This window comes from Ammospiza nelsoni, chromosome 8 (genome assembly GCF_027579445.1).
Source record: "Ammospiza nelsoni isolate bAmmNel1 chromosome 8, bAmmNel1.pri, whole genome shotgun sequence".
Taxonomy (NCBI): domain Eukaryota; kingdom Metazoa; phylum Chordata; class Aves; order Passeriformes; family Passerellidae; genus Ammospiza; species Ammospiza nelsoni.
Genome location: NC_080640.1, coordinates 14,236,618 through 14,259,318, shown reverse-complemented (window position 1 = coordinate 14,259,318; position 22,701 = coordinate 14,236,618). Strand labels below are relative to the sequence as shown.

The window sequence follows — 22,701 nt, the reverse complement described above, 5'->3', positions numbered from 1 at the left end:
AGTACTGGCACAGAAGCTGTGTGCAGGGATGCTCCAGGCTTGCCCAGAATTTGTGGAGAAGGCAGAGTTGAGCAATATCTGTGACTAGTTGAAATCATTATTTCTAGAGCTACTTTTCTTTGCTCTATCCCCAGAAGGATTCATCTGTTGTGCACTGGATTGGTCTCTCAGCTAAGCTGTGGGTTTGGGAATTGTGCTGTGAGCTGCCCACCCCATGCTCAGCTCTCGTCTCACCCTCCTTGGTGCTTGCATACTCTGTACATGCAAGAGATCGATGTGGTGAATGGTGGAGATAGAGGGGAACAGGCTCTTCTTTCCCATCCTTCTGGTTGCCTTCCCAGAGTTATAAAAGCCCCTGGCACACTGTGGGTGCCATGTCCTGCCACCCCTCAGCCCACAGACTGATCCGAGCTTCCGTCTCAGCACATGAATTTCCACTCTTCATGCTAAACTCTGCCAAAGCAAAATTCCTGAAGCAGAATAAAAAATGTGGAAGGCTTTCAAACCCAGAGATTCTTGAACTATCCCTCTTACCAAACAGTGGTCAATACTGTGCTCCTCATAAAGGCTCGAGTATAATGTTTAATTCAGTAACTACAACTGGAAAGTCTTTCCAATTATTTTAAACTGCCAGAGATATTTTAATGTGCCTCAGATTTTGTGTTGGCATGCTACAGAGTTAAGTGCCATCCATCTTTCAGAGAACATTAAAATTTAGCCTTGTATAAAAAGAAGAATAATGGGAAAGAATCCCAAAGGACGTACTTGTCCCTTGAACCCCACCATCATTTGTGGTTTCACAGACACCTTCTGCATTTTGAAATTGTTTGTCTCTCTCTATGCAGGGTTTGAGATCAATACAAGCAGTTAAAAGCTTCAATTTCTGTGCAGAGCTTCATCTGAGGGCAGGACTGGGAGCAGATCTTCACTGGTGGCCACCCAGCCATGCATTGTCAGGCTGTATTCATTCCCTAGATGAGTTGAAGCCTCTGCAACCAATGATGTAAAAGTTTGAGAAATCACAAATACCTTCTGATTTAATTTTTGTGCCAGGCCCAAGTGGCCTCTGTCTCTGACTATTGGCTGCTGTTTGTCCCAAACCCACCAAGGCACCCACCCCAGTGAGACCCCCCCCCAGCACTGCTTGCTGCTGGGTGTGAGGGGATGGAACTTGGGGCTCTGCTGCCTCGAGCAGCCTCACTCCAACTACATGAGCATTATGAAGGGAAGAAGATGACTCTCAGCATCCTTGCACATTTCTTTTTCTTTTTTTTTGTTATTCCTTCTTGCTGAGCTGAAGTAGCACATGAGTGCTGAGCATGTGCATCTCTGCACTGGGCAGAGGGGGAGAAGGAGCAAGGAGAACATCTTATAAATCTAGTTCTGCTCTATTAAGATTCATTCTGCTACGACAATGGCTTTTTCTATTGAAGTGCTTTGTGAAAGCCTTGCCTAATGATCTGTTAGCTGGGGAAAGGTTAAATTCCTGTATGATTTTCTTTGTTTGATGAACAAAAAACAGTGCAATTATCCAGAATTCAAAGTGAGTTTTAGCCAGCTGTTAATAATACTGTGATTCCTCATGTTCTCATTACTCAAAAGTAATGTTGCCGTCCCTAGTCATGGCAGTAAAATATTTATAGCATTTTCTTATGGCCTTATTTGTACATGTGGAGGACTGGACATCACTCAAATTCTTATAAATAGGCTTCTTTTTGTGCTTTAGCCATCCATAGAATAATTTGGTTTGAAAAAGACCTCTAAGATCATTCAGTCCAGCCATTATCCTAATGCTGCCAACTCCATCACTAAGCTATGTCCCTAAGTGCCATACCTACACATCTTTTAATATCTCCAGGGGTAGCGATTCAACCACTTCCCTGGACAGGCTGTTCCCATGCTTGATAACGCTTTCAGTGAAGAAATTTTTTCTTGTATCCAATCCAAATGTCCCTTGGCACAACTTGAGGCTCTTTCCTCTTGTCCTATCCCTTGTTGCTTGGGAGAAGAAGCCAACCCCCACCTGCTACAAGCTCCTCTCAGGTAGTTCGTGGAGTGATAAGGTCTCCCCTGTGCCTCCTTTCCTCCAGGCTGGATACCCCCACCTCCTTCATATGCTCCTTACAAGAGTTGTGCTCCAGACCTTTCACCATCTTCTTTGTCTCACTCTGGACATGCTCTAGCATCTCAACATCTTTCTTAGAGTGAGGGGCCCAAAAGTGAGCACAGCACTCAAGGTGCAGCATCACCAGTGCTGCGTGCAAGGGGACAGTCACTGCCCTGGTCCTGCTGGCCACACTTACTGCTGATACAAGCCAGGATGCCCCTGGCCTCCTTGGCCACTTAAGCACGCTGCTGTCATTCACTGCATGACAGTATTGTCATCTAACTGCAGCCGTCTGCAATGAAAGTGTCCAGTTTTTAAGGCAATCATTTCAGAGGTGAGAGACATCCCTTTAACCACTAATGGTTAGCAAGCTTGTGCAAACTGATCATCAAAACTCTGCCAGGGTCACTGCACTGGTGCTTCCAAGTTTGCACTATCCCAAGACAGTTGCCAAGAATGAAGGAGGAAAGTGGATTCAGTACCTGCTAGTCTTGATATCAAGAGTGGCCATTTTAACAATCTGGTGTGATGCAGAGATGGGGTTTTTAGTACTTCTCTGCTCTTTGTAGCTTCAGTGCAGATTGTAGGTCCATCTGTCCTGGGAGAGCACTGGAAACGTGCAGGACCGAACCCCAGACATCTGTGTGTTTCTCCTAGCTCACTCCCCTGATTGCTGAGGTTTCCAGCTTGGAAAGTCGTGGCAGAACACGAAACACACGTGGCATCTCTGAGTCCAGGCACATGGAAACAAAATAAGTGTCATGGGGAAAATATAATTTCACAGTGGCAGGCCCTGTGTTGGGATAAACAGACGTCTTGTTTCCTCTCATGGATGCATGGAAAATCAATTCCCAGTCTTCTGCAGTGTCTCCTAAACGTGAATCAAATTTGCTTTTGTAGTACAGTTGTTTTCTGCCAGTGAAAAGGTTTCATTTCCAGCAGGGGAACTGCAGGTAACACCTTTTTTGCTATCCTGTTTTGTCATTTGGGTGTCTATCTTCTCCTCCTTATAGGAATCTCATTTCAAATGCAGCTTTTTGCCTGGGGGTCTGAAGTAAATCAGTAATAAGTAACTGTATCTGTCTCTAATTCACTAAACATCCAGAAAAACAGCTAATGTGCCTGAACCACTGGGATGAATACATTAGATTAATCTAATTCAGCTACTTTTCACTCAGACAACCAGTAGCATTTTGAAAAAGGTTGTGGAAGGGAGTGAGAATTTCTCTTCCACACTTTTGCATTCTTCTTCTTCTTTCCATAACTTTCCTGTGTTGCATTAAATGTTAGCTATTCAGTTGGCTTATTTCCTGGGCCCTCCTTAAAACTTAACTTTAAAAGATAAGTTTATTCTTCTCAGAGCTGGATCTGCATTCACCGAGACTTTCAGCGACCAGGAAAGGCAACAGAATAAACACAGACCTACAGAGAACAAACAGCTTATTCCACCTGGAGCAAGCAGCTCCCTCTTATTACTCTTCCACTTGCACATCAGGTGGGCAGCATGGCTACAGGAAATCTTGGGGCATCACTGCTGGGCTTAGAGCAATTCCCTGAGTGTGTGCTGGCCTTCCCTGTAGCCCCTTCATCTCCCTTGGCAAAGGTGGTGGATGCTATCACCATGGTGCATGGCAAGACTGATGTATCCTCTGCTCCTTTATGCCCCACTTTTTTTGGAAATGTGCAAATCGACCCAGAGCAGGCTGCCTACAAGGGTAGCAGGCTGCTACCCTTCACTGCAACAACAAATTACTGGAAGCTGACCTAGGTGTGAGTATTTCTCACTGCAGTCCAGCCTAGATAAGGGCTCCCTCAGTTTCTGGAGAGAATTCCATGTGCAATCCTTTGTGAACAAAGCCTCAGACCCATCAAATTGTAAGGCCTAAATGGATGCTTTGCTGCCCGCCAGTCCTGCTCTCCTATCAGTAGATTGCTTCAGTGTGATTTGTTCTTGGCACACTCCTGTGGTTGTTGATCATCTCCTTATATTTTTTAAGTGCTGACAAGCAACTTGGTTATTTGTCCAAGTGTTTTTCTGGGACCTGAAGCCAGCCTGCCTACTCCGTAATTCCCAAGCGTCTCCTTCCCCCCTTATGAAAGGGGAGCTATGGTCTGCCCTCCCTGGCCCCCTGGAACCTCCCTATCCCTGGTGGCTCTTCACAGTTAAGTGGTTGCATCTCCAAGGCTGCTTCAGGAAGCTTGCTGAGTGTCCTGGGATGCAGTTCAACAGGCAGGGATGATTGAAAACACCACAGTTATCTAATTGCTCTCTAACCAAATCTCACTGTCACATGAGTTTGTGTCCTGCTAACACTGGCATTAGCTTCATCAGCAATTTGATTGTTGAGTTTTTAGAGAAGTTTTCATAAAGAAAAAGGGCATTAAGTGTTTTTTCTCTCTGCCCTGTGATAATGTTGCACCTCCCTAAATAGTGAGTCAGTTCTTTCTGGCAGCAGGGTTTGGCCAGGCTGTCACTAGGCAGGGAGCCTAGGCAGCAAAGACCAGGCTGCTGTGGGGTGCAGGAGAGATGGCAGCTTTAGGGTGGTGACTTCCTCATCCTCTCCCCAGACATTGCAAGGATCTGCTCTGAAAGAGATGCAAGGCAGAGTAAGCACAGGAAAGGACAAACTTTCCTTGCCAAGAGCAGATGAAAAGCGATGCTATAAAGCCACTTGTCTCTGGTAACATGGCCCCAGCTCTGACACAGAGGTGGAGGGCATCCAAGTTTCCTGCTGGAAGGAGATGAACCCACAACTGGAATCCTATCTGGGTTTCAAAGGTCAGGTGCCTTTCTGTGGTTACAGATGTCGTGAGGATGGCATTTGACCCTGGCTCATCCTACATAGAAGGCAAGGTATGATGGACAGCAGGATCATTTGAACCCCTCTGGAACTAGCTTTCCTTTGAATTACAAACTGTTTTTTGTTTCTTCCCAGCCAGGTCTCTAGACAAACTCTATAACTTTGCTGACTGCTCTGGCCTTCACCTGATCTTTGCACTGAATGCTTTGCGCCGAAATCCCAACAACTCCTGGAACAGCTCCAATGCCCTCAGCCTGCTGAAGTACAGTGCCAGCAAGAAGTACAACATCTCCTGGGAGCTGGGCAATGGTGAGTGTGGGAACAGGAGAGCCAGGGGAATGGAGCTTTCTGTAGCAGAAAGATGCTCAGTTTTGGAAGAGGATACTTGTAGCTCCCAGGATGCTTTACCAGTGTATTTTCAGAGGGATTTAAAGGCTCCTGCTGTGAGGCAGCACCACCTCTAAGACTTTGTGTGAGTGAGTCTCTTAACTGGACTTTCTCTCAGCTGGTATTAAGCGCATGAAATGTTTCTGTCCTGGCTGCTGGGCCCAGCTGGTCCTGGGGGGCCAGGTCATCTACTGCAGGGACTTGTAGGGTGGCTACAGTGCCAGGGGAAGTGGGCAACCCTATGGGGACGGGAGCATGACACCAAGGTACAGCTCATTCACCCAGCACACAGCAAAAGGAGCACAGGAGAGCAGGCAGTGGCTGTTGTCCACTCCTCAAAGGCTCCTTCTGTTGCTCTGCAGAGCTGCCTGCATCCTCTGTGGAGGTCAAGCTGTGTGACAGGGTGAGCTGTGTGTCTCTCTGGAAGCACAGAGGAGGAAGCAGAGCTGACAAGTTTTGCTTGTCCATTTGTGTTTTCTCAGAGCCCAATAACTATCGGACCCTGATGGGCCGCTCAGTGAATGGCAGCCAGCTGGGCAGGGACTACACCCAGCTGAGAAGCCTGCTGCAGCTCATCCGCACCTACTCCAGAGCACACCTCTATGGGCCCAACATTGGAAGGCCCAGGAAGAACGTCGTTGCTTTCCTGGAAGGGTAAGTGCTGTTGGGTTGATCAAAAGGGGCTGAGAAACCCCTCCTGAGACCAATGTCCTTGGCAGCAGGAAGGCTTGCTCCTTGGCTTCCCAATGTCCAACAGCCTCCAGGACAGTGAGGCTCTATGTGGCTGAGCCACCACAGTACCGGAGGCTTTGGAGCACAGTCACGTGTACAGCTAAAATTCTGCAGAGAAGCCTGGTGGGATCTTGGGATGGACTGATTTACACTCTCCCAAGCATTTCCAGCATTTCCCAGTTATAGGCAGAAAGAGGTGCCCACTTTGTTGGGATGCTAAGATAGTGCAGTGGTGTGGATGCTGGCTGCTGCAAGCCCAAGAGCTGCAGGTTGAGGATGTGGGTCCTGGCAGCACTTACCAATGTGCACATTATTATTTCTGAATCCTCCTGGACAAATTGCTTTGCTCTTCCCATTTGGTGATTTCTTCTCCCTGCACTTTCTCCATCTGTGCAGAGGAAGAACCTGTTGCAACTTTCTTCACTGGCCAAGCTCTCTACTCCCTCCTGGGGGATTGGCATGTCTCTAGTTTGGGAAAGTCAGAAGTGGAGAAGGAATGGTGGCAGAGAGGGACTCAGACACTTGGAGGTGACATTGGACAGCTACAGGAATCAGGGAGGTGTGGGAGCCTGCTGGCAGCAGGAGTTGGGTCTGTGTGGCTCGAAGACCATGCAGCAGAAGGGAAATTCCCTGCAGGACCGTAAACAGAAACTCCAGTGCAGAAGGCTGGGCAGGGGGAGGTGTGGAAGGGACTCTGCTGGGAGCAAAGCTGGGTCTAGCATTCATTAACATCTGCAGGAATGATCTGGCAGAAACAATAAACAGCACACTGATGCAGTCCCCAGCGAGGCGGGGAGGGAGCCAGGGCCAGATTCTCAGCTCTGCTGCAGCAGCACAAAGAGACCATAAGGCTGGTCGAACCAGCTGCCACGCCACATCCCTCCCACTGACGAGAGAGGGGGAACAGCCCTGTGCCCACACCTTGGCCGTGCCAGGCCAGAGCAGCGCCCACGGAGCCCCACGCCCGGTACCGCGCCCGAGCAGCGCACGGAGAGCTACAAAATGCTGTAGTAGCCTTGATCAGCAGGAAATCTATTAGCGCCAGGAGGAGCAAGCTGAGTAAGGAAAACAATGGGGATGAGAGCCAAGAAGCTATTAGAGAAAGGGAAGTCCTACTGCTGTGTTTGCCCTTCGTGCGCCGCAGCCGGGTCCCAGGGAAGAGGGGTCGGAAGAGCCAAGTCTCACAGCCAGGGTGGTCCAGCAGCTGAATGTGGCTGGGCTGTGCTTTGACTGACGGCAGCCCTGGGAGCAGGGCTGTAGTGGAGATACATTATCTCCACAGTCTGGTAAGATAATGGCAGACACCCCATCTCAAATGAAAGGGAAGATATGTAAGACCTGCAGCCCTGGTGATGGCATAGTGGGGCTCTTCATAAAACCTCCCAGCTGGTGTGGAAAGGTTCTGATGAGCATGCCTGCTCTCCAAACTATATGCTCTTTTCTCTGCTACCTTCCCTGCCTTCCAGGATGACTCTGTTCCATGGGTGCTCAAAGAGTTTTGCCTCTCCCATGGAGAAACCTTGTGTCCTGCACTCCAAATCCTGGTGTCTGCAGCTCACAGCAAGCAGCACACGCCTGCATGGTGTTACAGCCTGAAGAGTCCTCTGGAAGAAGAACTGTTGGTCTTTCCACATAAAGACCCCATTGTTACCAGGCAAGGTGTAAAGAGGAGGAACAAGTCTGATTACACAAAGACAAAGGGCTAAACACCCATTTGCAGTATTGGGACATGGAGTTGCAAAAGGATAAACTTACAAACCCCAGTGCCTCAGCTCTTTGACAGCGTGAGCTGTATTCCCAGTAGCTCCCCAAGGTCTCTTCAATATGCGGGTTAGTGCTACTGAGAGCTCTGTCTCCTGCAGCAGCATCCAGAACTGGTCTGCAGGATGTGGCTTAGCATGTGCCTGGTGCTGTCACAGCCAGGACGTGCCTCTCAGGGTCCTGAATGAGCCACACACAGTCAGCAAGCAGGAGAGAGGAGAGGGAATTTAGGAAGGTTCTCTCAAAGGCAAATCTGCCACCTGCCTTGCTATACCACCATGAGTGATCTGTGTGGTGCTTACAGTAGGTTGAAGGCTCCTGAGTGAAGTGTGTGCAGCTCATAGTCCTGATGATGTGAAACTTGTAGTTTTTCTCTTCTTTTAAAAAAATTGTGATGAACAGCAGAAGTCAACCATGTAGGAGGAGATATGTCAAGTGGAAGATGATGCATCAAGAGTTAACTAAGGCTAGAGGGGTGAGATGACACCCCTGATGTGAAGATGGAATGCGTGGATTTGTCTGCCAGGCAAGCATTGCTGTGTTACACAAAGTGAGGAAGTGAGTTTTGGTAGGGGAAGTAATGGAACTGAGCTGAAATGGGACAGGAGACCTCAGACAAGCCCAGGGAGTGTTCTCCAGCAGTAGAAGCTGGCATTAGATGTTCTCCAGGGAAAGCCTCTGGAGATACCTGAGGTCCCAAAACACCCAGAGAAAAGTGTCACTGTGAAGTGTTAACTAGAATAACATTTTCCTGTTCCATGCTCTGTGTTCCAAAGGTTTTAGTCTTTTTTTTAGCTGTTATCTCAAGCAATCAAACTAAACTTATTTTTGTGCTTAAATTTTGTCCTGAAATAATGGCAGTGTGAACATGAGTTGGGCATTTGCATTTGCTGAACACCTCCAGGGCTCTTCTGACTAAATCCTTTTGCCTGTCCTTTAGAACAGGCTGGGACTGAACCCCTCCTGAGGTGCCACCTTTCTCTGGGGTCTGCTACAATAATTGACAATTTGAGCACCCAAAAATTTGCAGCATATAGGAGGGTGTGCATGCTGCCCACTGCAGAGGCTGTCCTTAGACAGGTGACACCAAGCTGTGCTGGGTGACAGCTATGCACTTCCCAGTGGTGGAGGTGGGGGGAGAAGAGCTTGAAACACAGAAGCTTGGGCTTTGCACACCCTTCAGTGCTGAGGTATTGTCCCTGAGCAGGGAGCAATGGCTCAGAGCAGCCACAGCCATCCGTGTCACCTTGGGCCGGCAGGTCCTGGAGCCTGGAGCTGATGCTGTAAGGACAGGCTCTGCAGTGGCTGGGCCTACTATGCAGGAGGCTAGAAATGGTGTCTGGTGGATGCACAGGTGCAAGAGAGAATTTCTCCAGACACAACCAACAGTTGAGTTTGATGAGGTGTTAATTAGACCATTCATGCAGCCTGAGCTGTTGCAGAGCACGGCATGTTAGCTACCTACTGTGTCTGCGGGTACAGGAATCCCAGAACTGCTCAGAATTAGCTTGGGGAAAAAATTATGGGATTCTAAGGAATTAACATAGATTTTAACAGCAGATCAGGAATCAGACACAGAGGTTAATGCATGGCTGGATAGCCCATTTGGCACTGGAAGAGAAGAAACACGAGGAAAAGCGATCAGGAAGGAGAAATGTTAAAACACATTAAAGCTCAGAACATGGTACAAAACTTAGGCTGGCATGTCTGGGTGAATCTGACTCTGAGCTGTCATGACCCATTGCTCCTCAGCGGGTGTAGTCCAGTTTTTGCCACTGGTAACTCACAAGTTTCAGTGTGTTACCTCCACCATGGCAGGAGCTGCAGCAATGCCAGCAGGGTAAGGGCTGGCAGGCACTTTTGCCCATGCTAGACTGGCCGTTGATGGTCTGTGGCCAGTTTAGGTCCTGAGACTGCTGAGTCACCAGAGAAGTGAAAATCTTTCTTGTCTGGAGCTGCACTTTTTCCCTATTCCTCATCTCACAGATCTCAAATTCACCAGATCTTGTGACTCCTTGGCTTTTCTCTGCCCTCTTTCCAGCCTCCTTAGCCCCTTTTCCTGCTGCAGTCACCATTGTGCATCTACCCTCTGGTCACAGGGACACAGGACCTCCAGCCAGGTGACAGAAGTAGGTGACAAGGCTCCCAGTTTTCAGTCTTCCCCTTGTAAGGCACAAAAATTCCTCATCCTTCATCCTTTTACTGCCTCCTGCTCCTGGTTTGTAAATCCTGTGGAGACTTAACCACCCATCTGGTTCCCTGTGTCTCCTTTTGGTAATGTCATTCCACAGTGGTCCGACAGGAGCCCACAAAGCTGAGGAAGCACTTTTTTCAGTGGTGGTTAAGCTGCGGATATGCCAGGACTGGGAGGGGGCATGTCTCAGTTATTTGTGGGCAGCCAAGTAGGGGTCAGGTTAATACTTGACTCAGTTTTCAGCCCTGCTCCTTTCACCTACAAATCAACCCCAAGCCAAGGTTTCTAATGCTTATCTGGTAAAGAGAATTGTTAGCTTAAAGTTCATGAAATGGCAAAATGGGGTTCCACCAAAGCAAAATCAAAGTGCGAAAAATGGGAGAGACTTGGTAGTGTTTTCATGATAACTGCCCTTGCCTGATGTCTCTGCCATCATGAGGATGAAGAGGGCTGTGCCTGTGTGTGCAGGACAGCACTCCTCAGCCAGTTCAGGCATTGGTATTTATCCCAGCAGCAGCCAAAGACAGTGTATGGACAGAGCTTGTTTGTTTAAATTCAAGTAAGAACGAGAAATAAGGAACTGGAGTAGGTGGTATCTGGCAAAGGCAAGGACTCTGGATGAATTTTAGGAATGAATGTAGGCATTTTTCCCGTCTTCCTGCTGAGAAGGACTTCTGCCATATTTGACACAAGGGACTTGTAAACACTGGATTTTTAGAAGTTGCTTTGGCTGTTTGACTTTCTTTTTAAAAAAAAGTATATCCTTGCTGTACTGTGTTACAAAAGCTACCACAAGGCTGGTGGCACAGACTGTACCAGGACACTCAATGGATCCAGAGCAAGATTTTTGTGCAAAAATTAAAGCCACAAGACAAGGAACTTTAAATTAATGGTACAAAGGGAGGAGGAGGTCACTGCAGTGTGAACTCAAGCTCTGGTAGCACTGAACTTATGAGTGACTCAATTCATAAATACGTTGAAATGAGGTGTGAAGGATGTGATGACTCATTTTGCAGTTGGTTGTATAGCAGGGTCAAGAAACTGAGATATAAGCAAAAGATTTAGCTACTGCTCTTGTAGGAGGAAAGAGTTAATATAGTTGTTGCTTCTGAAACTTAATTTGATTTCTGGAATGCCAGAATCACTGTCACCTGTATAGGAAGAACAAAATGGGTAAGAAGACACAGATGAGATTACAGCACTGTGCAAGTACACATTGTACCTTCATTCTGATTACTATCTACAATCTTTGTCATTTCATCTCAGAAAAGATGTAATAGAACCAGGAGGTTACAGAGAGAAGCTGAGGATGTGCACAGTGTGTTATTTCTTCACATGAGAAGAGATTAAACCAGCCATGCCTCCAGCTCAGAAGGGAGACAGCTCAGAGGGAGTGTTACTGAGGCCCAGGAGCCGGTGAATGGGGTGGTTTGTTCAAGGTGCAGAAATTAGCTTGGAAGGAAGCTTTTTAAAGAAGGAGGAAGGTTATTCACATGGTTCACAGTGGCATTGTGTAAGTAATGGTCACAGGGTGCTGTGGAGGCTAGAGGGAGGTGAGTCCCTGTCTCCCAACTCCTTGAGCTCCCCCCAAGGACAAAGAGCTCTCTTTGCTGGGAGGCTTGTGCAGCCCTACCGCAGATCAGGCTGGCTGAGGGAAGGTGATGCTGAGCAGACATCAGAGAATACAACATATCAGCAGATTTATACCTAGTTCACACCAGCCTCTGCTCCCCAGAATGAAATTCATGAATATCCACTGCAGGATAAAGACTTTGCAGGACGTAGCATTAGTGGGGTCCAGTACCTCTTCCTCCTGCTGCAGGTATTCAGCTGTTCTGCTGGAACCTCAAGAACCTCAGTAAGTGAACCTCAGTAAGTGAAGCCTGGGCCTTAGTGACCCTCACAGCCAGCTGAGACATAAGATGAAGGTGTTTTTACCCATCACTGTTGGCTCAAAGGGCAGAGATCTGCCACCCTGCTCTAGGGACCCACCAGGGCACCACCACAACCACAGGCAGGCCAGTCTTGCTCCTACATTTGGGGCTTGTGCAGGGTAGGGGACTCTGTTTTGTAGTTCTTCACGGAGTAGTAGATGAAATAACCCATGTTTGTAAAGTCCAACACTCAGGGGTCATTCAGATGCTAAACCACTTTAGCAATAACAACTTTTCTCCTTGTGCAGCTGCATTCTTTGTTACAGCATTGGTTTTTTTTTCTTCTTCTTCTTCTTCTTCTTTTAATAACTTAAAGGATGAAAATCTGCAATTACCTGCATGGGAAAGAGATGTCCAAATGTGGATGTATCAGGAATAAGCCTAGGAAGCTCCAGAGGCTGGCAGCTGAACCCAGACACATTCACATGAGAAATAACGTACTTGGAGGATAATTAACCATGGGATCGATTTACTTGAGGTTGCAGTAGGTGCTCCATGACTGACAAGTATTGAATCAAAGCAGGAGATGTGTTGCAGTAATCTGCCAACACTACAGTGAAAGTTGTGGTCCTGGGAGATGTGGCTATGGGAGATGCTCTGGAAGAGGTCAGGTTTGACCCATGGTGTGCCAGTACAGAGTTTGGGTATCAGTACCATCTTGAGGTGTTGCAGCCTTCCTGCTCCTTGCCTCCACAGTTCACACATGGCCTGTGAGGTGAGCCCCACCTTGTTACTACCATTTGTGGGACAGAGCTGTGAACTATTTGAGCCATTGAGCAATGCTGAATTATATTTTTCTCAGTTCTAGCTCAACGCAGGGCCCCACAGGTAGCAATGGTGGCATGGGATGCTGGCAGAGAGGCAGCTGCAAGGGTAAGAAAATGGATATATCACAGAGCAATGGGGTGGGTTTTATTGAAAAGGAACTTAGAGATCATACAGTTCCAACCCCCCTGCTCTGTCCCATAACCACATCTCCAGGACCACAACTTTCACTTTAGTGTTGGCAGATACCTGAAACACATCTCCTGTCCTGATTTAATGGGCAGGGATATCTTTCAGTAGACCAGGTTACCCAGGACCCCATCCAACCTGGCCTTGAACATTTCCAGGGTTGGGGCATATACAGCTTCTTTGGTCAGCCTGCTCCTGTGCCTTATCACCCTCACAGTGAAAAATTTCCTGCTAATATCTGATCTAAACCTACCCCCTGTCACGCAGATGTCCTTATCAAGCTCAGTGACTTTGTCTCATCCTCAGAATCAGGAACTCCCTACCCAAGATTCCTATTCCTCTACATGTCTCTGATGTGCTCTGCTTTCCCACATAGAAATGCTGTCCCAGAAGATTTCAAAGACTTTTCTTGAGGGTTTTAACATGGGCCCAGGTTTCTGATATGTGGAAACCCAGCCAGGGGTATTACATGGGCAGGCATTGGGGCTGCCACCCTTCTGAACTGTGGGGCAGTGCTGCAGCATTTGGGGCTGAGCTTGTCCCACTGCTCCTCTTAGGGAGGGATTTAGTGCAGATGTGCTGCAGGGTCAGTTGGTGCTCCCAGAGAGAGCCTGGTGTGCAGGAGAATGGCAGATTTACCGTGCCAGCCCAGCCCATGTGTGCAGCACATGTGCAGGGTCTGAGCTCTGCGGAAGTGTCTGGCTCACCGTGCCTGCACTGTGGAAATCACACAGCCAGGAAATCCCAACAGGAATTGTGTCACCAGTGGGCATTGTCATTGTATGGATCTTCCCTGGCCTCAAAACCTGTGCATGGAGCAGCGCAGGTGCTAAAGGAATAAAGGGTTTAGTTAAATCCCTGTTACTAAAATGAGATTTGAATACCTGTGCATTACTGCATCTCCACCTCCCTTTCATCTCTTGTTCCTGCAGTACCCCTTGCTGGCTGCTGGGCTGCTCTAGGTTCCCTCTGGAGAGTAGACACCACTGCCCAAGACATCTGGGGTGTTCCAGGAACAACTCCAGCTCTAAAGGCAGGACTAGAACAATTACCAGGAACTTCATCTTGCAAAAACTCTCAACAAAAGGAAAAAGGAAGAAAACAGAAAGAAAGGAAAACAAACATGCAAAAGAAAATTTGAGCTAGATATGTATGTTTTATCATAAGATTTTGATATTAATAAAAGTAACTGATTTGTCTTGGTAACATAGAGGCAGAAGAGGAACACTAAGCAAGCCAGGGCCTTTCTGTCCTGTTTTTGGTCTGCGCTGTGCTGCCTGAGTGATGCCTGTGCCCTGTAACAGTTTCTTGGGAACTTTTTATCAGGAGGCCAAGTAGCTTCCTAGAGATGTGGGAGATGGGGCATATGGATGTCCTGTTTCTGCTGCTCCAGGAGGTTATAATGAGAATTTGCTTTGCTTTTCAGTCCCTGCTCAAAGACCACTGTAGAAGGTGTGTCTTCAACAGGGCTATAGTCCCTATAAAAATGGTAAGAAAAACCAGAGTGTTTCTTCCTTTAAGCTTGGTCTGCTCATGGTTTTGGTCTGTGAGGGGAGAGTGACAAGCTGAGCCTGAAGAGGTGATTCAATAAAGTCCATGCTGGTTTACTTTCAGCCAGAATGTAAAGCATTTGACGTTAGAAAACAAGTTGGACTAATCTTCAAATCCAATTGCAACATATTGATCTTCAAATCCAATACAGATTGTGTTCATAATTTCAGTTTAGAGTTCATTAGTTTACTCTTATAGACTTTGTGCATTGCATTTTATGCAGCAGCCCCTGTACAGAGAATTTAAAACCTGGCAGCTGGGGAATTTGACTCTTTTGGCACATTTCTGCACATTTAGTATATAGCAATATTAGAATAATTTTCTTTTTTCCAGATGACCAGTGTGAGTTGTGGGGAGCTCACACCTCTCCCTATGGCTGCACTAGGGCTGGCCCAGCTGATATTCTCCCCCTGCTCAGCTGGGGAGGAACTGTCCCCAACCATTCCATTGTCACTGATCTTCCAGGCCTGACCCTCAAGAGAGATGTAAAAGCATTTCAGAAAGGCTTTTGCTTCTTTTCCAGAGCCTGGGAGCTGAGCTCTCAGCACTGCTGGGCAGCAGAATTGGAGATGCATCAGTGCTACAGGAGTTTACAGCATGTTATTGTTTTTCCATTTCTAATTGTATCTCTTCCCTCTCTGTCTGCAGGGATTTATTATTGCTGCCTTTGCCAGCTTCCTCTTATGCTCCACAGGGTCCAGCTGCCCTTTTGTCCCAGTCTATAATTGACCATGGTCATTAATTTAAAGTCAGAATGATCATTTCCGAGCTATATTTAGCCTGAAGCTTGCTGCTCTCATTTCAGACCTGATTAGAGGCTCGTGTGCCAGAAAGCTGCTGCTTGTCCCTGCCATGACAAACAGTCTGATGGTCTCTCCTCTCAAACCTCCCCCTTCCCTGCCCTCAGTCATGGGGCTCTCCTTGGGGTCACTGGACCCAGCACCATTCACCCCTGTGTGGAGCTGGGACAGCTGGGACATTGCTGCTGTGTTCCTGGAATCCTTGTGCATCCAAAGCAGCCCAAGAAAATACAGCATCGTTTCCTTTCTCAGCATATTCATGAGCTCAAGCACATGTCTCCTGTCATGGGTGTGCATTATCACTTCCCAAATGTATCAGCCACGCAGTGCACGTTGCACTCCTGCACAGACAACGTGCCTGTGCACTTGGAGTGTGCCTTTATGTGCTTCCATATCCATGTCCCTAAACATAACAATATAAGAACTTCCTCGTAGGAGCTGCAGTTTTCCAAGGTGCTGTTTGGATTGCTGGGCTGGGGAAGCAGGGAGAGACCCCTGCAGTTGCCAGCTCCTCCTGTGGTGGTTGCATACGGTGCCCAGGATTAGGAATTGCTTGGTTTGGGGGCTGGCAATGTGAGCAGGTGAACCTGTGTAGCCTCAAGTCTGACTCAAACAGGAGCTGTCTGGAACAGGTATATTCTTAGCCAGGGCAGAAGCCATCAGGAGAATAATGCCCATATATCACTGACTTTAACCTGTCCATGGAAGTGCTGTGGTTGGGTGTGGGAACGGAATAAACCCAGAAGTGCACCCAGGTCAGAATCCCACAGTTTGCTAATAGCCAATGCCAAAGAAAGAGATAAAAAAAAGAAAGCACTTAGCAGTGTTAGTCCAGCTTTTCCTCCTTTCCTGAGGAGCTTCCTGAGCAGGAGGTGGCATTTTGCACCCAATAGCTTTGCTGGATTTTATTTCCTTTTTCTTCCATTTCCCAGTCCTTGATTGAATCCAGGCAAAGAGTTCCTCAGATTAAATACATATTGGGGGCTAAAAAGGATCTCCTGTTGAGATGGACATTTAAAACATGTTATTAAATTGCTATTGAGAGTTTTTAAAGTTACAGAACTTAATACATACCTCAAGATCTTGTTCCTGAAACGCTGTTGTGTTTTGAAAGCTCTCCCTACCTGCTCTGAAATGATGCTCAGAGATCTGCTGCCAGTTGGATTTCACTTCTGAGCTGTGCTTGCTACAAGCATTTGGATTAAGCAGAATTTATTCCTTCTATTTAAGGACACAGAGGCTTCATTAGAAAGTATTTGTGGGTACAGTGGCCACCTTTGTTATCTCGTGATGTAGGATGAGCATTGGTTGTTTAGGATTTCCCCTGTGACCACACTGGCCTTATCTGCTTTCTTCCTCTGTTTCCCACAGGTTCATGAAGGTGGCTGGTGGCACAGTGGATGCTGTTACCTGGCAACAGTAGGTATTCACCATTCCTGCTCCTTTCCAACACTCAGTGCAGTGATCACAGATGCTGGGAACAGAGCTGGTGTGCTCTCTGGGTGTCAAGGGGCAGATGTGCTACAGCCACCTCCTCTGCCCTGCTGAATTTGAACCAGTGAAGGAGGTTCTGCCCTTCTTTCTCAAACCTCTCAAACAATTACAGGAGTGGATGTAATAACCTTTACCTCTGCAGCTGAGACACAGGACAAAAATACCACTGCCTGTGTGCCTGGCCTGACAGATTGCTGGAAACAGAGCCCTGACCTGGACTGCTGAGACTCCAGAGGCAGCTGGGAGGACAGGCAGCTCCGGGGGTGGCCTGGGGAGGGACAACAAGGAGGCAAAAGCCACGTGTGACAGATGTATGGGAGTGTCTGAAAGCCCTTTTCCTTTCACCCCAATCACTGTCTCCTCATGCCCACTGGCCTGAATCTAAACTGGTTCATCCAGACAAGGGAGAGGCATCTTAGTCCAATGGTAAACACAGAATGCCCCAGCCCCCAACTCTGCTTTGTAAGGGTGTCCACAGACACACTGCTGTGTCTACATGCAGGTGGAGCCCCAGGACAGATATCACTTAAAAGGGGATGAACATCCAAGAGCCTGGCCCAGCTGAGGCTGAGAGAGATGCTGTTGCCTGGTTTTCCCCCTGATCCTGCAAATGCTGCATTTCAGAAGAGCCCACAAAGCTCTGAGCTGTAGCACTGAGTGTTACAAACACCCTATGGAGGGAAAGGTTTTCTTATTTGAGGGAAAATCCAAAAACATCTTTTCTTTCCTCTTATTTCCACCTGCCCCATTTTGCATGCTGTGGCCAGAGGTAGGCTCCCCAGCAGGCTGTGGCTCTGCAGTGGGAGTGTAACACCAGTGCCAAGGTGAGGCACCCTACAAGCACAGCAGTGACCACCAACACTGATAGCCAAGAGGGTTTGTGGGGCAGGCAGGACTCTCTCCTGCCACAGAAAGGACACATTTCAGAGACAAGTATTCACTGGAGGGAAAAATAAACTATGGTGAGGCCATTCTGTTCTCAGAAAAAGTGGATTTGCTGTCATGCTGGGTTACCCTTCCCATGCAGGACACTGGCCTGAGCATGGAGCCAGACTCTCAGCTCCAAGGTGTGCTTTAGTGTAGTGCCCACAGGTCTTGTTCCCAAGCTGATTCTTCACCATGACCCTTGATGTGGTGCTGGAGCTGCTTTGCTACAGTGCAGTTGTGGGGTGTGTAAATCCATCCCCTGTAAAGGCCCTTTGGCCCCCTGCTCTGAGGCAGAGCTCAGTGGGGTTTCACACACCAGGTTTTCCTGCAAGCACAGCCATGGTCTCTGTGTCAGTGTAAACCTTGGAGGCTTCTGCAGAAGCAACTGTTGGCATCTTAGAGGGGTTTGTAGCACCAGACATGAGCAGCAACCTGTAGGTCCCATTCCTGGGGCTTGGCTGGTCTCAGTGTGCTTGCCTGGGTGTTCAGCTCCTTGGGTTTCCCTGCCAGGCAGCAGCAGCTTGCTGCAAGGGGGACAGTGGGGTAGCAGAGCAATTGGAGCAGGATTTGTGTTACTTACAGGCTCATGCTGTGCAATGATGATCTATGTCTCATCTGGGAATTTGCTTTTCATGATTACACGATGTGCTGATCGCATTTACTTAGTCCAGGAATTTGCTTTCTGCAACAGGGCTTGATGGCTGGGCCAAGCCCTTGGATGAGTTGAAGGAACAATCTTCCAGGCTTCAGATGTGGAGTTTCATCTGGTGTGCAGGGAATCTGCCTGCATGGCTGCTTTGAAACCGTTTCTCATAGGGTCAGTGTGAAGTGCTTGTCAGCTCTGGTGCTGAAGCAGCAGCTCGTGGCTGGGAGGGCTGGTGCAGCTCCCCACAAGGGTCAGCAGAGCCGAGCTGCTGCCTGCTGACCCATTTCCACTGCAGTGTTCCTGCTTCTCCCCCAGCCAGGGGTTGCAGCTCTGGAGATAGCACTCGTATGTGATTGTGAGGACTGGCAATGGCCGCAGCTCTGAGCTGGGCTTCTGTACTGTTTATGAATAAATGTCAAAACAGTGTCTCATCCCTCTGCTCCAAACAGCAAAACAAAACAAAACAAGTTCCTTTGTATCCAAGAAGAAAATTATTAGCAGGAAACTAAACTGCTGTCTAATTTCAAGTATGAGTATTTTGGTTCCAAACCCTAAAGTTCTCCTGGGATATTGGTTATAAATTTGTCAAATCTGTTATTCCTTTGAAAAGTCTGTGCTCAATCCAGAAGGGGAATTGAGAAGGGAATATAGTGCAAGGAGCCCTGTTCTCTGTGTGAAAACAGAATATATCTGAAATATAATTGATGGAAAAGTGACACTGGGTAGAAATGAGCAGCTCACCAGTGAGCCTCACTCACTCAACTGAGTATGGCTTCATTTACATACATAACATCACTCAGCACAAATCACTGTGCCTCCCTCTTCAGAAGTAAAGTGTTGCTGGAGAGAGATGTGTGAATGGCTTCAAAGTGCTCAAGGAATTTCCTCTAAAGCAGGGTGTGACAGTGGCTCCAAGAGATTTGGCATTTCCTTGGTGATTTAGATTGGATATGGTCTATCCAAAGGCAGACCCCATCAGCCTTTGGATGTGGGCTCCCACTGCTCAGAATCCTCCCCACAGCCATCTCTTTGCTCTGTGCTGGTGTCCTCACAAACAGGGAAGATTCATTGTCTGCTTAAGCCTGCAGCTGTGCCCAGTCCATCCCCCAGCCCAGTCTGCACAACTGCTTTTCCATTTGAAATCTTTCACACAGCTCCAAGTTTGTCATGTTTAATGTGCAAATCCTCATTCAATGCTGCCTCTGAAACAGAAATCCCTATTACTTATGGGGAAAGTAAATGTTTACATCTTCAAAAACAGTCCCTGTGGCTTCTTGGAGAATGCCAGCTTCTCTTCCAAGATACAAAGACACTTGTCCTATGTGGCAAATCAGGGTGCCAGACAGAGGTGCCAGACACACAGGCATGCATGAGATGTTGCTTAAAATGCTTTATGCTTTTGCCTGGCTTGGTTTGGGTGGCATCTCTTCTGGCCTAGTCATGGTGAGTGTGCAGGGGGAAATGCTCACAGGCAGTAGCACAGGGCAGATTTGCTAAAGGTACCAGGGGAGAGTTGCCCAGGATGGGCACACCCACCAGTGTATGTCCCCAGGGTGTGTGTTTGGGCTCACATCAGCCTCAGGGTGCTCAGAGTGCTGTGTCTTCACAGGCTGTGCCTGGAGGAAGGCGCTGCAGAAAGGAGTCTCTGATCCATTTGCACCTGTGTGATGGCTTTAAATCAAACCCACTACAACCTGTAAATAAACCTGGTCAGAGCACAGCTTTGCCCACGGGCTTGCAATCCTCTTCACTGTCTGATGGAGGGAACAGTTCCTGGCAGCACCATGGCCTGGCCACCTGCACATTTCCAGCCAGTGCCAGGGCAAGGCTGGGGAGATGGCACAGGCCAGGGATGGTTCCTGGTGGTGAGACGGGCAAATCCATCTGGTGTGGGGTAGAGAAAGTTGTGGGTGTGAGCTGTGCCTTTGGGGCCACAGAACAGCCCCCAGGCACTCTTCATCCAAGCCTTTATTAGCTGACTGGAGGTGGGCAGCACCTCTCATGTGTGCCTACAGGGTTTGGAAGGAGCAGTCGCATCCTGCCTCTCCTCCATGAGAAGCAGAGTGGCTGCCCCACGTCCTGCACTGCAGACACCCTCACCTCGGGAAGGTGCTCAGGGCTCAGGGGCACCTGTAAGCAGAGGTGTGTCAGTCTCACAGCTGCAGTGGCAGCAGGGTGTCCTGCTGACTGTGAGGATCTGCCCTGCTCGGCGTCCCTGGCAGGAGGGTCCCTAATTCAAAGCAGACTCTCCCTGCAGCGCAGGCAACAAAGGAGATCCGGAAACTACTGAGCTTTGGGAAGTGGGTTTTAATGTAATTAACTGCAACAGAAGAACAGGTCAGATAATAGGGGCAAAGGTTTCTCTTTAAAATGAAGGAGGATGTAAATGAAACCAGCTGCCCAGGAGTCAGTGCACTGCCTTCATTAAACATGGTACAAAGCTCATGGTCTTGTGCAGCAGATCATGGATCTTGCCAGAAAACAGTTTTAAATGCAACACCAGAGCTGGAGGTGAGAGGACAGAGACATGTAGGCAGCCCCTGAATTGCCCAAGTGCTCTGGTGCCTGGCACTGTCCCTGTCTGGGAGGAGGTGGGGAGCTGTGTGCAGCCTGGCCTGGCAGCCTGCTCAAGAACAAGGGCATTTCTGACTGGCAACTGTGTCCAGCCCTGCCTCACTACTGTTCTCAGCTCATCCATGCTACAGATCCATCAAAGGATGGAGGCCAGGAATTGGGGTGGTTCATTTCCTAGCACTGGCATAAATTTTTGCCCAGCCCTTGGCTGAGTCCTTCCCCTGCACCACACTCTGGTTTCGCCATCCCAGAGTGGCCCAGTCACATCTCCCTTTGCAAAGTGTGTGATCTCACCCTGACTTTCTATGGCACAGTCAAATGATGGTTTTAGAAATGGGGCAATGTAGCAGAGGGGGGAGAATTTGTCTCAGTTTTGTATAACAGGCATCCAGAGTATAATAGGACACCCAAAAGTACAGGTCCATGGCCTTTCCCTCAAGATGTATGTCTCATCTGGGATTTAGTAGCTAGATCCATCTTTTTCTTGGCTGACTCTTCTCATCTTCTTGCAGACTGCCTGTTCATAGGCATAGGGGGGCACAATGGCCCAGCTCTGTATGTAATTGGCCATATCTCTTCTCTCCTGAATTATGAGAAGCAGCATGGTCAGTGCTCATGGTGTGCATGCTGATGTCTCCCAGGCTTCAGAGCCACTGCTGTTGCTGTGCCATACCCAGAGCCCACTGAAGGAACTGTCAGCCTGTGCTGGACACAAACAGCTTGTCCAAGAGCAGGGTGTGCTCTGCCTCTGCAGAGTCATGGCTGACAGAGACCCCTGTCCATGCTGGGGAGGGTCTGTCCATTCATATCCTTGCTGGACTTAGGAGAGCAGGATGAGAGTGCCATGGACCCCAGGGCTGGCCTGGGGAGGTATTTGTCAGTGCTGGATTTCTCTGCAGCTGCTGCTGGCTTTTTCAGAGGTTGAAGACTTGTGACTGTTTTAGGTTGTTGGTTTTGTTTGTTTTTTGGTTTTTTTTTTTTTTTTTAAGTCAAGTGCACTGAGTCATTGTAAATATCAGCAAAGCTGCAGCCTTTACTCCAAGGAATAATCCACGCCTAATGAGCTCTTCTCTTGCTTTAAAGGCCTGACAGTTGTTTGCATTTTGTGGATTTCTATACTGCCTATACTGACAGTTAAAGTTACCAAAAGGAAGTGCCTTAACTCAATGAGATGAAGCCTACAGATGGCAACCCATTCCTGAGTAGCCAGGTATCAGCACAGACCTCAGTTCCTCTCTCTTCCTCACAAGCCTTGTACAACTGGAGCCATTTTCCCTTTTTCCTAGTCTGAGGAGGATGAAACTACCTGTTGGCAACTGAGGACTTCCCAGGCGGATTTGCAAGAGATCCTTGCCCATTTTCCTGAAGCCTGTAATTGTCTTCATGCTCTGCTTACACACCCAAAGCTGAAGTGTTCCCCTCTTAATGCCACCAGGAAATATGCCTCCAAGATTTCCTGATACTGAGGCAGGAATACTGATACTTTATTTCTGCCCTTTGTGCTCTACCAGTCTCTATCTCTTTGGGTTGGTAATGAAGGTGTCAAAAAGTAAGTGTCACCATGGCATGTATTCCGGAGTATTTCTCTTCCCTGTAAGGTCTGGGCTATGCTGGGTGCAGCAGCACCTCCCCAGGTGATTTCTGGGGGACAGAGCCTCCTCTGGGTGTGCTGCTGCTCCTCTCCCCTTGGCAGTGGAGCTGCATGTCACAGCACACCTCGTGCTTGGGTGAGGTGATGAGGAGGTGCAAGCTTGTCTTTGCTCTCCAAGGGGTTTATCCTGGACTCTGGGACCATACTGGCCAAGGAGCTAAACCCTGCAGAAAGCCTGGTGCACTAGA

The 22,701-nt window shown here is 48.3% G+C and overlaps 1 protein-coding gene across 1 annotated transcript in view; it reads left to right on the top strand.

The window, feature by feature from the left end:
* The window catches only part of HPSE2 (heparanase 2 (inactive)), a 103,751-nt gene that overhangs the window by 65,547 nt on the left and 15,503 nt on the right, over positions 1 to 22,701 (top strand). Inside the window, exons 4-6 of the mRNA XM_059477291.1 lie at positions 5,044 to 5,217; positions 5,778 to 5,949; positions 16,593 to 16,640. Of these exons, the coding sequence (XP_059333274.1) occupies positions 5,044 to 5,217; positions 5,778 to 5,949; positions 16,593 to 16,640 (394 nt within the window). The remainder of the gene's footprint in view (positions 1 to 5,043; positions 5,218 to 5,777; positions 5,950 to 16,592; positions 16,641 to 22,701) is intronic.